Source organism: Carcharhinus amblyrhynchos, chromosome 20, assembly GCF_965287045.1.
Source record: "Carcharhinus amblyrhynchos chromosome 20, sCarAmb.v2.hapA, whole genome shotgun sequence".
Lineage (NCBI taxonomy): Eukaryota > Metazoa > Chordata > Chondrichthyes > Carcharhiniformes > Carcharhinidae > Carcharhinus > Carcharhinus amblyrhynchos.
In genome coordinates this window covers 17,220,380-17,245,828 of record NC_137343.1, presented here as the reverse complement: position 1 = coordinate 17,245,828, position 25,449 = coordinate 17,220,380, and the positions used below count along the sequence as shown (strand labels likewise).

Below are 25,449 nucleotides of genomic sequence, written 5' to 3'. Positions count from 1 at the left end.
TTTGGCATATCCTGTGGTGAAGTGTTTGCTTTCTGTGCTGCTTGTCTCAAGAGACTTTCAGCAGACTGTATGCATTGAAAAATCTGTCACCAGAGTTAGTAGGGAATTCAGAATACCTTCTGTCAGTCATCTGTAAATGGTAAGGAAGGAACCTCAAGTCTGATAGGCAGAGAAGGTTTACAGCATTCTTTGTTGGGCACAGGTTTCTCTTCTCAAGTCACATGACCCATGGAGCTGCCAAGGTCAATTGATCCATCCAAGTCCATCCAGCTGCTAAGTAGAGATCACAGACTGAGGCCTCTCTGATCATCAGTCCCTTAGAAAGCTGCTGCTTACTTGGGAAATATGTCAGCAATAGGCTGAGGTCCTGCAGCTCACTTCCCCAGGAAAGCTCGAGCTCCTTGGAGATTTCTGTTCCCTTATTTCAGTCAGTTCCACTTCTCCCTTTTGCAGAAAAACTCTGCGTGGAAGTATTTGGGTTTTTGCCGGGGTCTTAGTGAAACTATCAACCTGGAAACTCAACTCAGTCTGTACCATTCAGCCCCATGAATGGGAAAGACACTTTCCCATTTGAAACACAGTAGCTCAGCCAGATGTTGTTCAGTTTTTTTTTCACAGCAGGGTGGCAACTAACTTCAACCTAAGAAATTGTAGATAGCTCCAGCACTGTTACTAATACTCTTCCCCCACCTGCCACACCCCAGTCCTCTAACTCTCCCATGATCGATACATCACAGGTTTGCTGTGATAACTTCAGCCAGGTTAATGAAGTAGGTTTGCTAGAGTATGAAGTACCTGTTGAGTCTTAATTGATGGTTAAATCAGGGAGCCTCATGCTCTCTATATAAACAGGTATGTAAGACTCCCAGCCTGCATTCAACTGGAGACCTGGCTGTGTACAGATGTATGGTGTAAATAAAGTAACTTGGTGACAGGACAGTCACCTCCGTGGAGTTATTACATTTGTGAACGATATAAATAGGGCAGAAGGTTTGATGCCATAATCTGTGTTGAGTTACCTCACCTCAGTCAGGCCATCAGCTGGGATGCCCTTGGCTCAGAGAGGGAAAAGGCTCAATTTTCCATGTCAGCTTTGATTCAGTGCTTGCACACTGACCTCTGTTAGAGCGTTGAACACCACACCCCCAGCACATTATTATATTCCAGCAAAGTTCCTGCATTCAGCTGCAGCTTCCTGAGCCACCACTGGAAATTAATATCATTCAAAATGTGGCAGAGTTCCAACAGTGGCTAATCTCTGCCGACTTTTCATCCCATTAACATCCCAAGTGTTTACGTTTATAGAGAACAAAGCAAGTAAAGTATTGGGCCCATGTAGTTTTGTTCAGTTGGGGACATGCATCTTTCTAAATTAGAAGATCTGTTCAAAGCTCAGTTCATCCAGGATTAATGCAATGGGGGAATCGCAAGTTTAAAAGAATACGTAAACTCTGTAGAATATAAAGCAGGCCATGTCCAGGCTGGTGTAGTTTTGACTCTTTGGTCTATAAATTCCTGTGCTATTTTTGGGGGATTCACTATGTGTCCATATCAGTTCTGATTGAGGTTGTCAGCACCCAAACTTGATGCACCAATTTGAGTTGCACCATTGTAGCATATGGCCTGTTTGCTTTCTTCTTTGCATTGAAGTTATTGTGAAAATCCCTTAGTCACCACACTCTGGCGCCTGTTCAGGTACACAAAGGGAGAATTTAACACAGCCAATTCACCTAACCAGCACATCTTTCCGACTGTGGGAGGAAACTCACGCAGATATGGAGAGAACTTGCAGGCTCCACACAGATAGTGACCCGAGCTGGGAATTGAGCCCTGATCCCTGACGCTGTGAGGCAGCAGTGCTGTGGCACTGTGACACATGGCGCTTAGCATGGGGAAAGATGCATCATGCAGATCCATGTGGTGCCACCCTGCTGCTCTTCTTAAAAGCAGGATGTCCCTCTTAAGGAGAAGCCTCACTGAATAATAGTGGAAATTAATTGGTGGGGAAAGTGAACATCAATTCACAGAGTGCATGGATTCCAGGGTAAAATATGTGGCACTGGAAGCATTATTGCGAGAGTTGGGCAGGAGGCGAGATGGCATTGTTTTGCAGAAGGTCAAGAGGCCTCAACCACCATACCATCCGCAATTGAAAAAGAAGCAGGCAGATGGCAATGCCTAGTGTCTGGACCCAAAGACCTGGCATCTGTGTAATGAGCTGTGTAATGGCCTCAGTGGGTTGTGGAGGTCTGTGATTGCATCTTCTTTAGACATCTCCTAACTCCAGCATCACCAAAGTCTCACACTGCTCAATCCATCTTATACTCATTCCCTATACTACGTCTCAACTTCATACACCTACACATGCTGCCACCTCACCCCCACCTTCTCACTGTCTCCACATATTTATTTAACTAAGGCAGGCACATTATCCAAACACTATGCTGTACAATCTCTGATATTCTGTCTTCTCTCCTACAGGACAATGTTGCACACTATTGGTGGAATCAGAGCAAAGTCAGCAGGAGATAAGGACTGGGGCATTTCCTGAACTCGATGGTGGAAATGGTTGTCTAGACCCTGGCGTTGATAACAGCAGAGTCGCTTGATTCGATGTGTTGGCACTTCTGAAGATGTTGGCAAATTTCTGCTTCTGCCCTTTTTCATTCTCCAGATCCTGCTACTTCGCAAAATGTGCAAACTGCATATGGTGTAGCCATTGACATCTTGCTTCCTTCCCCTAACCCCTTCCTCACCAAACCCTCTGTGGGCGATTCTCTCATCCCGCTGAGCTAATTTTTTAGTGCAGCAGGCCGAGAGAATTGTGCGTTGGCTGATTTTCGGGATTCCTGTGAGCGTTTGTGCTGTGCTTGCGTTTTCCAGACCCAGATATCCAGAAGCATCTGCCCAGTGCCAGAAATTGGCTGAGAGGCAGGGCTAGCATTTAAATAGTATTTAACATACTATTTAAATGCTATTAGCAGGCTCGAGACTGAAAACTCCAGGCCCACTAGCATCTCCACCCCACCAGGAGTATTTCACTCCAATGGGGTTCAGACTAGCTCCCCACTTTCAACTAGCAGGACAACTCCGCTAGAGTGAAAGAGGGCAATTGGGCTCCCCGGGGGTTGGGCAGTGGGGAGGGTATTGCCCCCTGGCCATGGGCACCCTGGCAGTGCAAGCCTGTGTCCCCTGGCACTACCTAAGGGGCAAAGTGCCCTTGCCTGAAGGTACCTTGGCACTGTCCATCAGGCATTGGGCTGTGCTATGGGGCAGGGCCTATTGGGGATGGGGCTGGGGGTGTGGCCTGCTGGGGGTGGGACCTAGGGGGCAACAGGAGGGGCTGGGGGGGTCCTGCCGCCACACTGACATTATGATTGATGGGAAGGGAGACCAGCAATTGGGGCAGACTGTGGGAGGATGGTCAACTAGAGGGGTCTGTCTCCTGTAGGGGGTCTGCGGGGAGATGGGGGGGGTCTGCTTGGGAGGTGGGGGTATGATCACTGCTGACAAGCTGGAAATCGGACGGACAAGGACAGGGAGATTTTGGGGCTGGCCCGTGAATGGGTTGGGGGGGGACCGCAATCAGGCCACGGTAAGGTGGGGGGCAGCACTGCAGGGGTGCTGGGCTGGCTAGCAATTAAGCTGGCCAGCAAACTGGAGGCTGGCAGTTTGGGGCCACTGTGCATGTGCAGAGGCCTGCTGATTTCAGCCTTTCCAGTGTGAATAGGCCCCGACCCCTGAAATTTAATGATATTCTCGATTGTGAATATCTGCATCGAGTGTGGGAGATCCTAGCGTGAACTCCCCCTGAAAAACAATTAGCGTGATTTACTCCAGGTTTCCTGTGAATTCAGCACTTAGGACTTTTTTGAGAGAATTCCACCCTCCACTTCTGAGTTTCAGATATCCAACCACTGTTACCTACACCGGCACAACAATCCAAGGAGGAAGAGAGTGTCTACAGCACTCAAGAAGTGTCAAGTCCAGTTGATCTGGCATTCAGATAGCTGAGCCTAATTTAGAGGCCGGTACAAATGAGTATGTAGTGAATTACCAGGCATGAGTGCACTGCAAACAGGGCTGGAGTAAAGGATAATTTGTCAGCTTACTAGTTAGCTATTGTTGCAATTGTAAAGGGTGTTGGTGAGACCATATCTGGAGTATTGTGTCCAGTTTTGATCTCCTTGTTTGAGGAAAGAAGTGGTGGCATTGGAGGCAGTTCAAAGGAGGTTCGCCAAATTGATTCTGGAGATGAAAGAGTTGACATATGAGGAGAGGTTAAAAAGTTTGGGCTTGTACTCGCTGGAGTTTAGAAGGATGAGAGGGGATCTGATTGAGGTATATAAAATTTTAAAAGGGATTGATAAAGTATATGTAGACCAGATGTTTCTTCTTATGGGGCAATCTGGAACAGAGATCAGAGGTACAGGTTGAGAGGCGGTAAATTTAAAACTGAGATGAGAAGGGATTACATCTCTCAGTGGGTGGTGAAGTTGTGGAACTTGCTGCCCGTTGGGAGTCTGCATCGTTGAATGGTGTCAAGAAGGAGATAGATATATTTCTGATAATAAAATGGGTTAAAGGGAACAGAGGGGGAAGTGGATTTGAGACTAGGGAGCGATCAGCCATGATCTGATTGAATGGTGAAGCAGGCTTGAAGGGCTGAATTTGCCTACTTCTGTTCCTGTGTTCCCTGAGATTTGGGTGCTTGCACCTTCAAGGGAAGCTATAGCAAGACCCACCTTCTGCTTCTAATGTTTCCCCAGTGATGTATGAATATGTTGCCTGGGGTTCAATGAACAAATTTGATATACTGGTGTCACATCAGCAATTGGGTTGGGTGACATGAGAATAGAGTTGATTTATAGCATGATATAGTTGAAGTTTTGGTATGTTATTTAACTGAAACTTGCTCATTCCTTCCTTGTGCTGTGACATTACTTTGTGATTTTATTTCTCACAAACCGACAGTTTGTCCATTTTTAATCTGCATTCTCTAACTTGTTCAGGTCCTTTTCCCCTGCTCGACTCCATTCCAATCTCAGCCTTAATTTTTTTTGTATATTCCACTCTACAAATCATCCTTCTTACAATCATAGGCGACCTGCCTCTCAAACGAACACTCCCTTGAGTGTAAAATCACTGCCGTTAAAATCCAGTGATGTATCTGACCACATGTTAGACCTCAAAATATAGTTTATTTATAGCTTACATGTACAGGACACCCACTTATGAACTGAACATCACACAGGAAGCAGTTGCAGCCAAGTGGTATATAGCAATACTGAAATTAATCTGTGCCCTTTGTGTTTGCAGACCTCTTGATTTGGTTCCTAGATATTGTTACTATTGTCTCAACGCACTGAGGCTAATCTCAACCCAGACCATAAGGAATCCTCAGTCTATCAGTCAATGTAGTTTCCTTTCAACTCTTGGTTAGGAGAAATCATCTGAAAATGGTTTAAAATTTGGACCTCTGATGTAAGGTACACAAAAATCAAAATGACAACATATTGACTTTAGAAACAACCTTATTTTCAAATAAGATTGCATATATTGACAAAATGAACAGTCCAAACCAAATATAATGTTATTGCAATGAACAAAGCACTCTGACGAAATCATTTCTATTTTGAACATAAACACATCTACTCACATGAATTGAGGCTAAAGCAATACTTGCAGTATATTTAACATCCTTGTGAACTTAGAAAATCTTTATTAAGCATTTTTCCATCCATTATATACAACAAATTTGGACCCATTTCTACGCCCCACAACAAGAAGTGTCCCATTTCTCATATTAACTATATTGTGGCACCAGCCTGAATGAGAATTAGAACTGGAATCATGTTCATGCTGTAAGCACACACACATTAAATTAACACGGACACTCAACCTATTTCATGGAGAATTCCCATAGACAACAGACTTGAGTGAGTTTGGGTCTAAACTGAATTCATATCCCAAAGGAAAAGGTTTTGCATTCTGCGTGCAGGCAGTGACCTGCTTGATGGACAGACACTAGCATGTACACAAACATCCCCATATGACAAATCAAACAAACAGAGTGACAGTCACAGTTTCAATTAAAGACTATCAGATTGGAACACTGACAAAAGTATTTCAGGCTTTATGGTAGTTTTGGTGTAAAATCTATCACTAATTCCATAATGGTGCTGTCACAATTAACCTCCTCGCAGACGTAGTAGGAGGAAGATGGTACTCTGGGCCTGGATATTGTAGTCGGCGAGTGTGTAGCCATCCTCCAGCTGTCTCCCCTCGTACATCAGACGCTGCTGACTGGCCGCTACACCCTCCTGCCGCTGTACGCGTGCTTTAAAATCCTGAACTGACTCCGAGGGAAGAACGTCATATGTAGACATTTTCCCCTTGTCATTCTTCAGGAATATCTGCATGCGCTCCTCATTGGTGACAATCAGCATGACAGTATTGCTGGGGGAGACATTGTAGTCAGACAGCCTCTTGTCATCTCTCAAAACCTCCCTGTTTCCATTTTGAACCACTAGGCGCTGACGGAAATGGGGCACCTTGGTTTTCTCATAGATCATCTTCTTGAGAGCCGAGACTTGGATGGAAGGGTCGATCTCAAGTTCAATAATCTCACCGGTCATAAACTTCACCTGGAGTCTCATCTTGTCAAATTTCTGTTGAGAAATGAACTAATTGTCAGTTTCAGTGGCAGTGGAGATTTTGCGTATTGGGTATCTGTCACATAATGCTATTTTGAACATTCAATGTATTGTCCAGTTACAGAACCTAGGGAAAGAATATATTATGCACTTCGCACTGACTATATTCCCAACTCAATCTGACTTCCTTTCAATGTTTTATTCCCAATTGGAGCCATACATCAAAGCCATGGACCGCTGAACATACTGAGCAGCTGGTGGCGATGTGGGATCAGGGCCATGAAGCCACACTTGCTCAAATACTACCTTGCTATCAAGAGCAATAACTCTCACCTCTCAATTTAATTCTTTTGTCCATGTTTGGACCAAGTTGTACTGAGGTGTGGAATTCAGTGGTGATCCGAGCAGAGCCCAAACTGAGATGTGAAGAAATAACTACTCACAAAACCGTTCCCCAGCCTTCCCACATTCTTAAAGCTGCACCATTTAGATGTTTTGCCCGTTTCCACTTTGAATGAGGAAGAAACTGAATTAGAAAATTTATGTAACTCGTATCCTGAATCAATGTTAACATATTGGGGCTACCGAATACACAGCTGCAATACTCGCCTCATGCCACAAGAGTGATGTCTAACCTGATAAACTAAATAAACCCAACAGCAGAGGTCTCTAAACCTGGAACAATGAAAGTATTGTTATTTGTGAAGAATTCCTTCACAACTTAATTTACTTTAAAAGCCGCACTGAGATGAAAATGACTGCCCAGAATCTAAATTTACCCAGGGAGACAGAAATTTTGACCTCACTCACGTCTCTGTCGCTGTTTCAATTTGCAATGTTAGCCTCTTTCACTGTCCCCACATTGAAATGAGATTTTATCTTTAATCGTGAGAGAGATTCAATGTAACCCATTCCGAACCCCCCTCAGAAATTCAACCCAAACCTTTTACTATTTTAATTAAAAACAAGCCATGGCCTTTGTAATTTTAGTGAATCAATGTTTAATGCACTGATTTCAAAGATTGGAAAACCTCCCTTGGAATAAGTAACATCCGATTTCACAATTTTGTCTCCAACAGGTTTGAGATTTTAAATGTTTTGCTTTATTTTTCCCGCCCGGTTTTTATAATAATTTATCATAAATCGCGTCTGAGATTCAGAACAAACCAATTTACACACCAGAAATAGAATAATAAAATCCACCAAAAAGCTGAATGAACTCACTGTCTTTGCACAGGTCCAGGAAAATTAAACTGCAGAATATTTTCTGATGTTCTGTTACTGCGCAGTTAGTCTCCTCTGTTTATCTTCACACCGACTCTCAGATCTGGAGAATATGTGAATAAAACTCTTTGCTTCTGCTGCTCTGTGAAACTATTCTCTCTGCGAGTGTCTCTGGCTCCCTCTCCCTTTTATTCTCAGAGCCTGTTTCCGAACGTCACAACTTTGCTGCTCCCTGATTGCTCAACATTCCCCCGCTCTGTTATCAAAAAATAAATCTGAACTCGAGTTTCAATTTCCAAAAATCCCCTCAGTGTCTGACAGATGATCGCATCCTCTGCCGGGGTGTTGCCGACAGCAAACAGCCTCTGATCAGTTTCACTTTCCATTTCCTCCAGATCAGCTCCAGCCGAGCAATGACTGGGGCTGTGCCCCTTTCACCGGGCCCTCACAGCACTCATCACTCTGAGAAATTTCATCTCACCCCAATGCTTTCTTTTTAAAACTGTTCTTGTTTAAAAAAGACTCGCAACCAGCTTTTATATATAGATGAAAATGCAGCTTTTATATGTAGATAAAATCTGAATTGGAATTTGAATTTGGTTTTTGAAACAAGTAAGGAATGGATTTGGGTTTGCCCAGCCCATTCTGAGCATTGGTAACTTTAAGAATGGAGTAACATATTCAAGACATGATGCTACATGGATTGTAAATGTGAAACTTACTGGGATGCAAATTAGCAAACATTTACCATGTAATGTTTCAGAGTCACTCAGCCAGCCTGACTCAGACCCAATGGTGAAAGGCATTGTTTTGATTTGATACTTGTTTTGATGTGTCAGCATAATTATTAATTTAGTTGCCACAATCACAGATGACCATAGGCTGCGTTCCCCTTTGAGGGGGAGAGTTAACTGGTGCTGATTTAACGTAAGGATTACCACACCTCAGGCGAGGGGGGAGATTGAGAAGGTGGAGCTTCATAAATAACCTCAGCCTGTGTGGGAATTGAACCTGTTGCTCACATATCACAAACCAGCTATCCAACTAACTGAGTTTAACTGACCCCCGACAGGGAAGGGGTTACATACAGTGTTGCACCATGGCATCTCCAGATTGCCAACACTGATGTGAATTCGATGATTTTAGTTTTTGTACCGATTCAGGAGAGAGAATAGCAGGTTTTGGCCACACAAGCAGTGTGAAATTCCTGATTCCATGTCTCTGAGATGAGCGTTTGGGTTGGTTTTTGTGGGATATGAGGAGAGTATGGGAAGGTGGAGGTCACGTAGATCAGCAATGACCTTGGTGACTGGCACAGCAGACTCAAAGAGCTAAATCTCAACTCTACCTTATGTTAATTTGACTGTTCCAATATTTCTGTGTGTTTCTACCCAGTCACCATCCCGGAAAATCAGCAGCAGGATATAGGTGGCAGTACTGAATGGATTAGAGAATGAGAAGGTGAAGAGGAGAAAGGTTCTGGAGACCAATCTGCTGCTCAGGTTGAAGATGCCCAGATGGAAGCTGGGCCCACACAACCTCATGGCCAAGTGACTGCAACAACAGATCCTTGAAGCACCCACTAATTACACCCTGCCACCCAGAAAATGGAAATGGCCTCTTCTACCACAGTGCTGTGCTTTGTTTTCTCATCTGCCCGACTTTGCCCTCATCCACACAGGACAGCAGGAACCTTGTGCCTGTTGATTACAGGCAATGGCTGTGGTTCCCAGCACAGCAGCATTGTCTGACGGTGTATGAGTCCCTTTTTGTTCCTTTGCACCTGGGTTCTCCAGACCACCCAACCCCTAGTCAAACCCTCCTGTCCCTGATCACTCTCTAGATCTGGACCAGCACCTAGTCCAGGAGTGAGATTGTTTCCTGGATAAAGAATTCAGGTAAGTTCCTCCCTCTGTGACTCCCCACAATGTCTGCATTCTCAGACTGCAGTTCAACAACTCCAAAGTTTTTTTTTCATTAGTCACAAATGGGTTTACATTAACACTGCAATAAAGTTACTGTGAAAATCTCCAGTTGCCACACTCCGGTGCCTGTTCGGGTATACTGAGAGAGAATTCAGCATGGCCAATGCACCTAACCAGCAGGTCCATCGGACTGCGGGAGTGAACTGGAACCCCCAGAGGAATCCTACTTAGATACGGGGAGAGGGTGCAGACTCTGCGCAGAAAGTGACCCAAACTGGGAATTGAACCCAGGCCCCTGGCACTGTGAAGCAGCAGTGCTAACCATTGTGCCACTGTGCTGCCAATTTATTAATGAGTCTTCATGATATTCAAATATGATTCCTAACATGGTGCAGTGGGCTACCCAATCCAACATGAACGTTGGGTTTGGAAAATTGCCAACTTGGGTCCCACCAGCAGAAACTGACTTTTGGACATTTTCCACATTTTCCCTTCAGGTCCAACCTGATGCCTGCTGCTGTCGGGAATTCCAAATGCTGCCAGTCATGTGGTGGGGATCAGAAGCTCAACCATTGCAATATAATTAATAAAATGAAAGTGGGGAAAATCTGGGCCGGTGCTGATTCTTGGACATTGTTCAGAGGTATCCCATTCACAGCTGATTCTCCCATGAACACTCAGTTGGGTAAATCATCAAAACCTGGATTTGGATATGGATCCCGGATGTAACTCAGGAAAACGATTCGGACACATATAAACACACATCTTATTTTTATTCAAATAAACAACTTCATTTTCACATCACATTGGATATTTTGGCGGTAGCGAATTGTAGGCCTGATATCCTTTGTTGTTGTAAAATATGACGCAGCCAGATTAAATTATTCCAACGCTGAACACAAATATTCCTCTAAGATCACATTCAGGCTAAAACAATTCCTGTAGCAGTCATTTTAAAATGAAACAGGAAGATCACCCTTGTTGATATTTTTCGGATGTTTATATGGGGAGTGTTTGCCCCCTCTCCACAGCGAGATGTTTTTGGGATTGCGTTAAGAGCTATCTTATTGTGTCTGTGAGTGAGGAGGTGAATTGTCCTGAATGAGAGACCAGCTTGGAGCTGTGACCTCATTAGGGACTGGATCATTATTAGCTTCACTCTCCAGAAGAATCTCAAACCACACTTTGGATCAATAATCAGGCAACTTTCATTTCATAGAATCATAGAAATCCTACAGTAAAGGAAGAGGCCTTTGGGCCCATCGAGCTTGCACCGACCACAATCCCACCCAGGCTCTGCCCCCACCTCCCTACATATTTCTCCACTAATCCCTCTAAACTACATATCTCAGGATGCAAAGGGGCAATTTTAACATGGCCAATCAACCTAACCCACACACCTTTGGACTGTGAGAGGAAACTGGAGCACCAGGAGGGAACCCATGCCGACACGAGAAGAATGTGCAAACTCTACACAGACAGTGACCTGAGCCGGGAATCGAACTCAGGTCCCTGGAGTTGTGCAGCAGCAGTGCTAACCACTGTACTACCGTGCCACCCTGAGGTTTCCTAAATTCTTCCCTCAGCCTGAGCAATAACCTGACAGAGCAGAAAGTGAATCTTGCTGCAGGTCACAGGTACTGAATTCCAAGAATTCTTGTCAAATATTCCCCATATAAAGATCATAAAAGTATTGTAAAACCCTGCGGAAGGCATGTTCATTCAAAATGCTGACCACTGAAGGAAAAGACAAATGTCTATTAATCTTCCTGACATATGGGAATTGAGCAAGGTCCAATGTGAAAAGTCTAGCACAGAAACCACTGTGACTGCTGGGGGTATGATTGTTACCGAGACTGACACCGCGGCCAACGCGGCTATACGTGCTGGAATGCTCCGAGTTAATCTACTGTCAGCCTCCATGACCCATCTTGTTTATGAACTGGCCAAATAGGGAAACTGACATGCTTAGCTGTTGGTCTTAATACTCGTTGCTGTATTCAGGGATTGACCGGATGTCATGGAGCTGCCTAGCAACAGCAGGTCACACACTATCCTTCCTTGTTAACAAGGAAGGATAGTACGCGATCTGCCCAGGAAAAGGCAAAAAACTTGCTTAGCAACAGAAGTAGTTAACATTCAGGGAACAGCTTATTGAGATGACTGAGAGATCAGTGGAGGTATACAGATGCTAACCTCGAGACGAATAGTTTGTGAGAGATACAGACAGCATCAATACACAGAAAGGAGAATCAAAGAGGGACCGCAGTACATTTATCTACAGCTGCAGAAGCAGGGAGGCCAGTTTACATCTCACAGCCAAGAGGCCACTGTAATGTCTAAGAGCCAGGAGCCCAGTTTAACATCTCACATTTTAAGGCAGCTCCATGACATATGGTCAACAGAGAGATAATTTTAACATCTCAGAAACTGAGATGGCAGTTTACATCTGAGGAGTTTCAACACCAAAGCATTGCAGAAGTCTTCCTGATGGCACTTCAAATATCTTTGCTGGACTAGGAAAAGACATTTCCCAGATTTGATCATCTGCCTTGCATTGTGTGGTAACTAGAAGCTGGACTGGTCTCATACATTTATTTAATGTGGAAGTTCTTTGGGAATGGAAATTCTTAAGGACTTCAGGGATAACAGATACAAAAAACAAAGAACAAATAAAATTACAGCACAGGAACAGGCCCTTCAGCCCTCCAAACCTCCACCGACCATGCTGCCCGACTTAACTAAAACCCCCTGATCCTTCTGGGGACCATATCCCTCTATTCCCATCTCATTCATGTACTTGTCAAGATGTCTCTTAAAAGTCACTACTGTATCCGCTTCCATTACCTCCCCCAGCAACGAGTTCCAGTTACCCACCACTCTCTCTGTAAAAATCTGCCTCATACATCTCTTTTAAACCTTGCCCCTCACACCTTAAACCTATGCCCCCCCGTTATTGACTCTTCCACCCCAGGAAAAAGCTTTTGGAACAAGGAGTAATTTCTGTGTAGACTGTGTGTGAGTTTAGTAATTCATATATTTAATTGTCCTAGAATATTATAGTCCTCTTTGTGTGTATTCATCTTTTCTTTAATATAGTAAATTGTATTTAGTAATTATTACACAATGACTAGAGTTGTTATTCCCACTGGGGGTTTAAATGACTCCTCACAACATTCAAAAATAAAACTAGATACTGCCACAAACCACTGTTTCAAGTTGAGACATCCTTGCAGATAACATCTACTGTGTACATGACACATACTAGTCAGATCTGTGTCTGCTTCCTGTGGGAAACTGTACAGTCTATGAGGCGGTTGCATGGGGTTTCCATCAATTCTAACCTCCACCCCTTTAACTCAACCACAGTCATTTTTGTGGGGGGCAAAGGTTTCTCTGTTGTGTTAATATCCCCTGAAACCTGAGAGAGATCGACTCCACTGGGTCGGTGAAGTTGTTCAACTGTTAACTTGCTATCTGTCCCCTCTGCAGATTTTACTGGGGTGATAACCAAAATGTTTTTCCGTCTTCTACTTCCTTCCACAATTAGTGATTGTAAATGTTTACTGCAACATAGTGAGCCGTCATTCATCCAATCCCAATATTCCCACTCTGTGTCTGATTATTTGATTAATAGTCATGATGTGGAGATGCTGGTGTTGGACTGGGGTAAACACTGTAAGAAGTCTCACGACACCAGGTTAAAGTCCAACAGGTTTACTTGATAGTAAACGGCACCAGCTTTTGGAACGCTGTTTCTTTGTCAGGTGAGACCTGACCCACCTGACAAAGGAACAGCATTCCGAAAGCTTGTGGAATTTACAATCAAATAAACCCGTTGGACTTTAACCTGGTGTTGTGAGACTTCTTACTGTATTTGATTAATAAACATGGTCATTTGTGCATTGTGGTCCCACCTCAATCTCCAGAGAGACTTTTTTTTGTTTTCAGGCGTGAAAATTTAGTGAAGTCAGGCATGAGGCAAGTAGTGCGATCCATACCCGCGCTGGTTCCCCCTTTACCAAGGCCCAAAAATGCGTGCAATTTTGACCATGCTCGAAACAGCACGACAGCCATTTAATTACATTTGCTTGCATTTAACTTGACGAATGCACAACCAATTTTACCCCCTTTGCCACCTCGTTTGACAATCTGGAAGCAGTGTGAAACAAATGTGCTCCATAAAAGTCTGATTCGGGTACTCCATCAGTAAGGGTTAGTGAGGAGGTAAGTGCATAGTGTCCGACAACTCTCTGCTGCTCACATGCGTCCTATCGTTGCGGCCATTTTCTTTCTCGGACCAGTGGCGACTCTGGAATGTGGAGGGAGGGGGTGGGGGACTGTTGCTCAGCAGGGTCTCTGATGTCCGACTTGCAGCATGGACCTGGGTCTCAGAATTGATGTTGGCTCTTGTGGATGCTGCCGGATCCTAGTGCACTCAGCTCATTCCCAGCTGAAAGATGTGCACAAAGACCTGACAAGTTGCACTGTTGCAGCCTCTCAACTTTTCAAGGAGCTGTGATTATGGGGAGCATGTGGCTGGGGCAATTGGGGGGTATGGACAATGATTATTGATAGGCTAGGGGTAAGCAGCGTTTCTCAACCCCTACATTTGTTCCTCTCCATCTCCGACCACACCCTCCCACCCCATCCCCCACCCTTCAGAGTGACGAGATGGCTTTTGCGATGCGACCGATCGATCTTGCTGTTCTTTTGGTTGCTGCTGGAGCTGAGGAGGAGGAGCAGGAGCAGCACAGGAGGCCTGGGCCTTACCACTTCCACAAGGAGAGGGAGACGACCACCAGAGGCAGGAGGTGGCTGTCATTCACCCAGAGTGGGGGGGGGGGGGTCGAAGGAGAAGGAGGGAGCAGAGACCCTGGCAGTCCCATGCACGTGTCATTTGAACACATGTCGGACAGCCTGTGTCACCGACATCTCTGACTCCGATAGGAGGCAGTGCAGCACCTGTGTCACCTGTTGCAGGACCTGGCACCTAGCAGCAGTTAGGGAGAGTGGCGTGGTGATGGCTGTTCTTTTATGCTCCTGACTCCTTCCAGACCCTGAGCGGAGATGCCTGTGGCATTTCCCTGTCAGTTGTGCACACCTATGTCAAGCAGATCACAGAAGCCCTATATGCCTGGGCTGGGTAGAACATCAAATTTAACCTGGACCAGGCCATCAGGAAGCCCGGGGACACGGTTCACAGCAATTGTGGGGATGCCTAATGTTCAGGGGGCCATCGACTGCACCCATGTCGCCCTCAAGGCCTCCCTATAGAATCCACAAGGATTCATCAACAGGAAGGGGTTCCATGCCCTGAATGTTCAACTAGTGTGTGACCATAATATCAACATGATACATGTCTGTGCGAGACGCCCAGGCAGCATGCGTGACAACTTCATTGTCAGAAGCTCTGACATCCCTGAGGCATTTGAGGAGGAGCCCAGGCTGTGGGGATGGTTCCTGGGTGATATGGGTTCCCCGCTTTGGACCTGGCTGATGACGCCTGTGCGGAGGCTGTGCTGAGGTGGAGACCTGCTATAATGAGGCCCGTGTAGCCACCCGCACGATAGTGGAGAAGTACATTGGGCTCCTCAAAATGCGATTCCGGTGGCTGGACTGCTCTGGCAGGATCCAACAATACAGCCCTGTGATCTCTTCCTGCATTGTGATTACCAGATGGTTTGGTCGCTAGGGGCTTGTGACTGTGGGTTCCCTCCCCCCCGCCCCAAAATTCCTTCTATCTCCTGCAACATTGTCACACCAGAATGGTGGGCCTGGGCACGCTGTGTTAGCGAGTTTCTTTAGCTGGCAGGCGGGTGATGATGGCCTGATGCAAACTAGTCTGACTCCTATCTGAGCTCTACGTGCACACTGGCATCGAGGTCCATGTCTGTGTAGTGGATAAGGGATCTGAAAACCTCATACAGGGCCCTGGGCATGTGGGGTCGGGGACAGGAGGGAATCGCTCATGGGTTCTGAGGAACCAATTACTTTCTTTTCTCAGTCTCACAGCATCGAGGGGTGCCTCAGCTGACATCAGCAATCTTCAGTGGAAGAGGATTCCTATTCGAGACAAATCTGAGACAAGTTAATCACAGGTGGGTGGTGAGAAAACATTTAATAATTGCAATAACAGTCTTTAAATAATACGTTCTAACATAAAAACTTGTGAACAGAAAATACTAAAGTTTTTAAATATCTTTCTAACTAGTGTAGCCCTTTACCTGTGCTATCTCAGTGCAACAACAACTTCCTAACCTTACGTGGCTTATCACTACGTCTTAGTGACTCCCCAAAATGTACATAGGAGGTGGAGGGGGCCAGCTGCCTACCCCGCCCCACTGTCTGTGATGCAATGTGGCGGGGGTTCTCTGGAGGCCCTGGACCTCGGGGGCCCTGGCTGGCTTCAGGTGTCTGGGATCTTTCCATGACAATCATCTTCATCTTGCTGGCCCTGAGACGCCCCAGTGTCAGAAAGGGAGGAATCAGAAAGTGTAGCCACAGCCACAGTCTGCTGGCTGGAAGGCCCCAGATGGTCTTGAGTCCTTCCTCCTCCCTTGGGGTTCCTGTGGACCTCTGGATCACTCCATGGAATGGCGGTACTTCTGCAGTGAGCTACAAAAGCTCTGGCATTAGCTGGCACTGCCAATCATGGAGGATCACCTGTGTCCTACCCATGGTGATTGAGCTTTCTGCGATGGCCATCTGATTCGGAGGGACCGAATGGCCAATGGCCACAGCAAGTGCTCTTTGGGCCATGCTTTGCACGGCCTTCTCAAGGGCTGACCCTCTCAATGGGCCACGTTCTCAAGGGCTGCTGCCGTAGCCTGCTTGTGTCTCAGCGCTGTCCCGCTGGGTCTCTTGCAAGCTCTTGAGTCTCTCAGCCATGGGCCACAGAATCTCGAGAAGCCTATTCAGCCCCTCAACTGTGGCCTGCTGTGACTCAGCCATTGTTGCAGCCTGCTTCTCATGTTGAGGATCCCCTACCCCAGGCTTTCCGCTGCAGACGCTATCCTTGCAGGGAACCTTGCAAGACAGGCAATAACTGGTCCATCTGAAAGCTTTGGGACTCCTCCCAACAGCCTCTCAGTTTGCCCAGTGTGGCCATCAGCCCCTCCTGCATTCTCTGGCTCTGTTGCTGCATCTCCAGCAGTGATCTCAGAGGCTCAGCATGTAGCCTGGAGCCAGCTGAGTCCTCACCTCCGGCTGGCCCCCCAGAGGCCTCCCCACCCTCCTCCACCCGATCTACATTATCAGATGTGTCATGCTCATCAGAGAGGGACCCAGAAGCTTCACAACTGGACCCACCAATGTGTCAGTATCTGGGATTGTGAGTTGTGAGGTGGCAGCTGATGCCAAAATGATGCCACCCTCAAAGGTCACTTCACCCATATCCTCCGTGGACTCGTCCGGGCTGTCCTGAACAGGATGGGCAGGAGCTGCAACAGGGGCCAGAAGAACCTGGGACATCTGGTTCTGTCCCTGCTACACAGGACACAAGGGTAAGGGAGAGAGAGAAATCTGGGATGCAAAACCCACGAATCATATTTCTCCATTGAATATAGAACAAAGCACAAAGAAAATTACATCTCAAGAACAGGGCCTTCGGCCCTCCAAACCTGCAGAGGCCAGGCTGCCCATCTGATTTGTTATGCCCTAACCTTCCAGGACCATATGCCTCTATCCAATCCCATTCACATGTCTGTAAAGATGCCCCTTAATGGTCAGTATTGTATCAGCCTCCGCGACTTCCCCCAGCAGTGAGCTCCAGGTACCCGCTACCCTCTCTGTGCAAATAAACATACCTCGCAGATCTCTTTTAAACCTTGCCCTTCGCATCCAAAGTACATGCCCCTGAGAAGTTGCCTCAAAGTGAGTGGAGGAATGACAGGTGCTGTTGTCTTTGACAGCAGCCCAAACATTCTGTTGCTGATAGCCCTCATCTCCCCTTCCCTTGAGAGCTCCAGTGCTCACTCTTCAAAGGGGGTGAGGGTCCGGAGGTTGGCTCACTGCTCCCTGTCTTCGCCCTCTCATGGGTGTTATGGTCAGTTTTCTTCTGTGGAGACAGAAGATGCCATGAAAGAAATGATGGCATGCCTCTTGCAGAATATCAGATTGTGGCCCTTTGTGTGCAAGCACAGTGGGGTTCTTGGAGGGGAAAGGGAGGAGGTGCTTGGGGGTCAGGAGCTGGAAGCATGCAAGGTGCTGGGGATGGGAGGATCTGGGGCAAATTTGGGGGATGATGCAAGATGGGGTTCAGCACTCACCCTTGCTGCCCGAATGAGGTCATTGACCTTTTTCCAGCACTGCTTCCTAGTTCAGGGGTCCAGCACACTCGCACTGACCGAGGTGGTGACTGCCTCCCAGGCCGCATTTCCATCAGAGCCCCTGGGTCGCATCCTCCTGGGGGGAAGAGGATGTCTTGCCTTCCCTCTGCTGTATCCAGTAGTCTGCCCAGATCACCCTCAGAAAAAGGGAGGAGTGGGAGGGGTTTGCTGGTCATGTGCACATTGTCCTGTACTGCCTACCTCTCCATTCTTGAGTTTTTAATGGAGCTGCCCCTTGTCAGGTGGTTTGGCAGAGCATTCAGCAAGTGAAATGCAGTTTGCTTGTTAGCATTGAGGGAGAGGCAGTTGAGAACTTGCAGGTGTGCTGATGAGGGGGTGGGTCAGTGCCTCACTGATTGGGCACAGGGAAGAGAGAGGAAGGCGTCACACAGCCATCAGAGTCCGGAGGAGATGGGGGCCTTGTGCGGGAAGGTCCGGAGTTTAGGTGAGGGGGATCAGTCTGCCTGATATTTGTAAGCTGGAGATGGGAGGGTGGATCTCTCTGCCTGAGATGAGTGAGGGGAAGGGGTTCCTTTACCATTCTGCCTGAGATCAGTGGAGGGAAAGGGGAGGTCAGAGAGTCACAGAGGTTTACAGCATGGAAACAGGCCCTATGGCCCAACTTCTCCATGCTGGCCTTTTTTTAAACCCCTAAGCTAATCCCTGTTCCCACATTTGGCCCATATCTCTCTATACTCATTGTACCCATGTAACTATCTAAATGCTTTTTAAAGGAAAAAATTGTACCCACCTCTACTACTATTTCTGGCAACTTGTTCCAGACACTCACCACCCTCTGTGTGAAAAAATGGCCGCTCAGGACACTTTTGTTTCTCTCCCCTCTCATCTTAAACTCATGCCCTCTAGTTTTAGGCTCCCCAACCTTTGGGAAAATATATTGACTCCCTAGCTGATCTGTGCCCCTCATTATTTTATAGATCTCTATAAGATCACCCCTCAGCTTCCTATGCTCCAGAGAATAAAGTCCCAGTCTATCCAGCCTCTCCTTATAACTCAATCCATCAAGTCCTAGTAGCATCCTAGTAAGCCTTTTCTGCACTCTTTTTAGTTTAGTTTAATAATACCCTTTCTATAATAGGGTGACCAGAATTGCACACAGAATTCCCAGTGTGGCCTTACCAATATCTTGTACAACTTCAACAAGATATTCCAACTCCTGTATTCAATGTTCTGACCAATGAAACCAAGCATGCTGAATGCCTTCTTCACCACTCAGTCCACCTGTGACTCCACTTTCAAGAAGCTATGAACATGTGCCCCTAGATCTCTTTGTTCTGTAACTCTCCCCGATGCCCTACCATTAACTGAGTAAGTCCTGCCCTGATTCAACTTACCAAAACACATCTCCTCACATTTGTCTAAATTAAACTTCATCTGCCATTTATCAGCCCACTGGCCCAACTGATCAAGATCCCATTGCAATTGGAGATAACTTCCTTCACTGTCCACTATACCACCAATCTTTGTGTCATCTGCAAACTTGCTAACCATGCCTCCTATATTCTCATCCAAATCGTTAATATAAATGACAAATAACAGTGGACCCAGCACTGATCCCTGAGGCACACCACTAGTCACAGGCCACCAGTTTGGTAAATAACCCTCTGGCTTCTGTCAAGAAGCCAATTTTGTATCCATTTAGATACCTCACCCCTGAATGGGATGCTGGCCTTCATAGCGAGGGGGATTGAATATAAAAGTAGGGAGGTCTTGCTGCGGCTGTATAGGGCATTGGTGAGGCCGCAGCTGGAGTACTGTGTGCAGTTTTGGTCGCCGCACTTACGCAAGGATATTTTGGCCTTGGAGGGAGTGGAGAGGACGTTTACTAGGCTGATTCCGGAGTTGAGGGGGTTGAACTATGAGGAGAGGCTGAATAAACTAGGCTTGTACTCGTTAGAGTTTAGAAGAATGAGGAGAGATCTCACTGAGACATATAAGATGATGAATGGGATGTATAGGATAGAGGTGGAGAGACTCTTCCCGCTCAGAAAGGACAGTAGGACTAGGGGGCACAGCCTCAAGATAAAGGGGGGGCGGTTTAGAACGGAGTTGAGGAGGAACTTCTTCACTCAAAGGGTGGTGAATCTCTGGAATTCTCTGCCCGTTGAGGTGGTGGAGGCTGCCTCGCTAAATATTTTTAAGACGCGGGTTGATGGGTTTTTGATAAGCGAGGGGATTAAGGGTTATGGGGAGAGGGCGGGAATGTGGAACTGAGCCACGACAGATCAGCCATGATCTTATTGAATGGCGGGGCAGGCTCAAAGGGCTAGATGGCCTACTCCTGCTCCTATTTCTTATGTTCTTATGTTGTTATGATCCCGCGAGTTTTAACCTGATGCAACAACCTACCATGCAGTACCTTATCAAAGGCCTTACTAAAGTCCATGTAGACCACATCAACTGCACTGTCCTCCCCTACCTGAGGGCTGCGCTGCCACTCTGTCTGAGATCAGTGAGGAGGAACGGGGGTCCACTGTCACTCTGTTTGCGATCAGTGGAGAGAAGCAGTGTCCACTACCATACTGCCTGAGATTGGTGGGGGGTAGGGGGAAGGGACCGTGATCAGTCTGGATGACGGGGGTGGGGCCATAAGGCCCCACCCCCGTGGGGAGGTAGGGCAATGTCTGTGGGGCCAGTGGGAGGCTTTATCCAGCCCAGTAGAGCATCATTTTATCATTTGTTTTGTGCCTATGCGCAGTTGGAGGTGCCAATCAGAGCTGCAGTGTGTTAAGCCCCGTCCACAGGCTTGTGCAGTACGATTTGGACTCATTGATATTTTTTCAGGCAGAGTGTGTACAGGGGCACCCGAGAACAAGTCTAAAAGTCAGATTTGAAACACGCCCAGTTTCAAGTTCACCCAGTACTTAGAATCAAAATGGTAAAACAGGGCCCTCCCTGTGGGTGTGGTTGTCGGCAATTGCAATGCTGCCCACAAACTCCCACACCTACACTACCATCTCTGTCTAACCCTGTTTTACTTGCTTAATTAATTAAAGTTTCTTTCCTCTATTTAATTGAGCTTGTATTTTTTGGTTTTTAACGTAAGTGCACAATATAGTTTGAAGTTTTGTTCTGCTATTTATTTGAAACTTGCTCATTCCCTCCTTGTGCTGTGACACCACTTTGTGATTGTCCATTTGCAGTTTGTCCATTTCTAACCCTGCCCTCTCTGGTCTTGTTCAGGTCCTTTTCCCCTGCTCCACACCATTCCAATCTCAGCCTGAACCTTTTCTACACATTCCATTCTAGACCCTTCTTACAATCACAGGAGAACTGCCTCTCAAACCAACATTTCCTTGAGTGTAAAATCACTGCCGTTAAAATCCAGTGATGTATCTGACGGCACCTTAGACCTCAGAATAGAGTTGATTTATAGCTTACATGTATGGGATACCCACGCGTGGAATCTTGTATGAACTGAACATCACACAGGAAGCAACTGCAGCCAAGTGGTATAGAACAATACTGAAATTAATTTGTGCCCTTGTGTTTGTGTGTCTCTTGGTTCAGTTCCTAGATATTGTTGCTATTGTCTCAATGCACTGAGGCTAATCTCAACCCAGACCATAATGAGTCCTCAGTGTATCAGTCAATGTAGCTTCCTTTCAACTGTTGGTTGGGAGAAATCATCTGAAAATGGTTTGAACTTTGGAGCTCTGATGTGAGATACACGGACTCACAAACAATCCAATTTACAAATGTTCACCAGACAAAAAAACAATTCAACTGCATTTTAATTTAAGAAACAGCTTTATTTTCAAGTAAGATTGCATATGATAACAAAATGAACAGTCCAAACCACGTATAATGTTATTGCAATGGACAAAAATCTGACTAAATCATTTCTATTTTGAACACAAACACATGAAGTGAGGCTAAAGGAATACTCGCAGGATATTTAACATCACTGTGAACTAAGAAAAGTTTTATTCAGCATTTTATCCATCCGTTATATATAGTAAATTTTTGTGCCCCACAACAAGAAATGTCCCATTTCTCATTTTAACCATCTTGTGGCATCAGCCTGAATGAGAATTAGATCTGGAATCACGTTTATGCTGTGAGCACACACACATTAACACTGACACTCACACAACCTGTTTCATGGAGGATTCCCACAGACAGTTCACTTGAGTGAGTTTGGGCCTGAACTGAATTCACACCCCAAAGGAAAAGGTTTTGTGGCCTTTGGCCACATTTATAAAATAGAAATATTTTTGTGTTTTAAGGATACTCTCCCCTGCTTTATCTAACACACCTCCTGTAGACGATGGGCGGAATTTTACTGGCGCATCCACCCACGCTTTGCACGATCCTGCCTGAGGTCAATGGAGGGTGCCATTCTCTGAGCTGAGCCTGCCCACAGAATCGGGGCTGGCATGCCTGTAAAATTCTGCCCGATGAGTGCCGGCAGTGACCTGCTTAGTAGACAGGCACTAACATGTACACAAACATCCCCATGTTATAAATCAAACAAACAAAGAGTGACAGTCACAGTTTTAATAATTACTGTCTGAGACCCAGAACCTCACGGATTGAAACATTGTGAAAAGTACAATAGACTTTATGGTAGTTCTTGTGTAACATCTATCACCAAATCCATATTGGTGCTGTCACAGTTAACCACCTCGCAGACGTAGCATAAGGAAGATGGTGCTTTCAGACCCAATATTGTAGTCGGCGAGTGTGTAGCCATCCTCCAGCTGTCTCCCCTCGTACATCAGACGCTGCTGGTTGGTTGGGACACGCTCCTGCCGCTGTACGCGCGCTTTAAAATCCTGAACTGACTCCGAGGGAAGAACGTCATATGTAGATATGTTCCCCTTGTCATTCTTCAGGAATATCTGCATGCGCTCCTCATTGGTGACAATCAGCATGACAGTATTGCTGGGGGAGACATCGTAGTCAGACAGCCTCTTGTCATCTCTCAAAACCACTGTGTTTCCATTTTGAACCACTAGGCGCTGACAGAAATGGGGCACCTTGGTTTTCTCATAGATCATCTTCTTGAGAGCCGAGACTTGGATGGAAGGGTTGACCTCAAGTTCAATAATCTCACCGGTCATAAACTTCACCTGGAGTCTCATCTTGTCAAATTTCTGTTGAGAAATGGACTAATTGTCAGTGTCTATCCAGTACGCAAGAAACAATACTTTTCACTGGATGCTAATACGTATGACAATAATAAATGAAATCAAAGATGTTGCACACTGTGCATCAGTCACATCATACTATTTAGAACATTCAATGTATTGTCCAGACAGTTACAGAATCTAGGGAAAGAATGTATTGTGCAATTCGCACTGACTGTATTCCCAAATCAATCTGACTTCCTTTCAATGTTTTATTCCCAATTGGAGCCATACATCAAAGCCATGGACCGCTGAACATACTGAGCAGCTGGTGGCGATGTGGGATCAGGGCCATGAGGCCACACTTGCTCAAATACTACCTTGCTGTCAACAGCAATAACTCTCAACTCTCAATTTAATTCTTCTGTCCATGTTTGGACCAAGTTGTACCGAGGTGTGGAATTCAGTGGTGATCCCAGCAGAACCCAATTCAGGGGTGAACACTTTGTTGGAAGACAAAGAACTAACAACGATCCCACTCTACACAAAACCTTTTCCCAGTCTTCCCACATTCTTCAATCTTGTTTTATGTCACAAGAGTTACTTAAATAAACCGTCTAGCATGAACTGTGAATGAAGGTGTTTAATTATCAGAAGCGCTCATCATCCTTAATAAACTAACAGCAGAGGTCTCTAAACCTGGAACAATTAAAGTATTGGTTGTTTATTTCATCATAGAATCTCTCCAGTACAGAAAAGAGGCCATTTGGCCCATCGAGCCTGCATCAACAACTCTCTCACCAGCCCATATCTGCCTAAGCCCATGTATTTACCCTGCTAATTACCCCTTTCACTAAGGGACAATTTATCATGGCCAATTAATCTAATCCGCGCATCTTTGAAGTGTGGGAGGATATCGGAGCATCGGGAGGAAACCCACGCAGACACGGGGAGTATGTTCAAACTCCACACAGACAGTGACCCAAGGCCGGAATATAAACACAGGTTCCTGGCACTGTGCCACCTTGTCGCCTCAATAACAAATAATTAAATTGTTGTGAAGAATTCCTTCACAATTCAGTTTGTTTTAAAAGCCGCACTGAGATGAAAATGACTGCCCAAAACCTAAATTTACCCGGGGAGACAGAAATCTTGACCTCACTCACATCTCTCTCGCTGTTTCAATTTGCAATGTTATTCTCTTGCACTGTCTCCACATTGAAATGAGATTTTATCTTTAATCGTGAGAGAGATTCAATGTAACCCATTCCGAACCCCCCTCAGAAATTTACCCCAAACCTTTTACTATTTTAATTAAAAACAAGCCATGACCTTTGTAATTTTAGTGAATCAATGTTTAATGCACTGATTTCAAAGATTGGAAAACCTCCCTTGGAATAAGTAATATCCGATTTCACAATTTTGTCTCCAACAGGTTTGAGATTTTAAATGTTTTGCTTTATTTTTCCCGCCCGGTTTTTATAATAATTTATCATAAATCGCGTCTGAGATTCAGAACAAACCAATTTACACACCAGAAATAGAATAATAAAATCCACCAAAAAGCAGAATGAACTCACAGTCTTTGCACAGGTCCAGGAAAATTAAACTGCAGGATATTTTCTGATGTTCTGTTACTGCGCAGTTAGTCTCCTCTGTTTATCTTCACACCGACTCTCAGATCTGGAGAAGATGTGAATAAAACTCTTTGCTTCTGCTGCTCTGTGAAACTATTCTCTCTGCGAGTGTCTCTGGCTCCCTCTCCCTTTTATTCTCAGAGCCTGTTTCCGAACGTCACAACTTTGCTGCTCCCTGATTGCTCAACATTCCCCCGCTCTGTTATCAAAAAAAATCACCTGAACAAATTTCCCCAAAATCCCCTCAGTGTTTGACAGATGATCGCACCGTCAGCCGGGGTGTTGCCGACAGCAAACAGCCTCTGATCAGTTTCACTTTCCATTTCCTCCAGATCAGCTCCAGCCGAGCAATGACTGGGGCTGTGCCCCTTTCACCGGGCCCTCACAGCACTCATCACTCTGAGAAATTTCATCTCACCCCAATGTTTTCTTTTTAAAAAATCCTTGTTTTAAAAAGACTCACAAGCAGACTGAAAATGCAGCTTTTATATGTAGATAAAATCTGAATTGGAATTTGAATTTGGTTTTTGAAACAAGTAAGGAATGGATTTGGGTTTGCCCAGCCCATTCTGAGCATTGGTAAA

The 25,449-nt window shown here is 45.7% G+C and overlaps 2 protein-coding genes across 3 annotated transcripts; both read right to left on the bottom strand.

Moving 5' to 3' along the window:
• Positions 1–5,223: 5,223 nt before the first annotated feature.
• LOC145355796 (polyubiquitin-like) lies at positions 5,224–8,240 on the bottom strand. 2 transcript variants are annotated; one of them, XM_080208178.1, is made up of 2 exons: positions 7,881–8,240; positions 5,224–6,671 (listed from the first exon to the last, which is right to left on the bottom strand). In XM_080208178.1, exon 2 carries the CDS (start codon positions 6,657–6,659, stop codon positions 6,192–6,194), a length of 468 nt encoding a protein of 155 aa, XP_080064304.1. In that variant the 5' UTR covers positions 6,660–6,671; positions 7,881–8,240; the 3' UTR covers positions 5,224–6,191. The 2 variants fall into 2 exon arrangements, with proteins under 2 accessions (XP_080064304.1, XP_080064305.1); XM_080208179.1 differs by lacking the exon at positions 7,881–8,240 and adding an exon at positions 7,100–7,313.
• A 13,653-nt stretch (positions 8,241–21,893) lies between these two features.
• Positions 21,894–25,061, bottom strand: LOC145355795 (polyubiquitin-like). Its single transcript, XM_080208177.1, has 2 exons — positions 24,809–25,061; positions 21,894–23,255 (listed from the first exon to the last, which is right to left on the bottom strand). Exon 2 carries the CDS (start codon positions 23,241–23,243, stop codon positions 22,776–22,778), a length of 468 nt encoding a protein of 155 aa, XP_080064303.1. The 5' UTR covers positions 23,244–23,255; positions 24,809–25,061; the 3' UTR covers positions 21,894–22,775.
• Between the last annotated feature and the right edge of the window lie 388 nt (positions 25,062–25,449).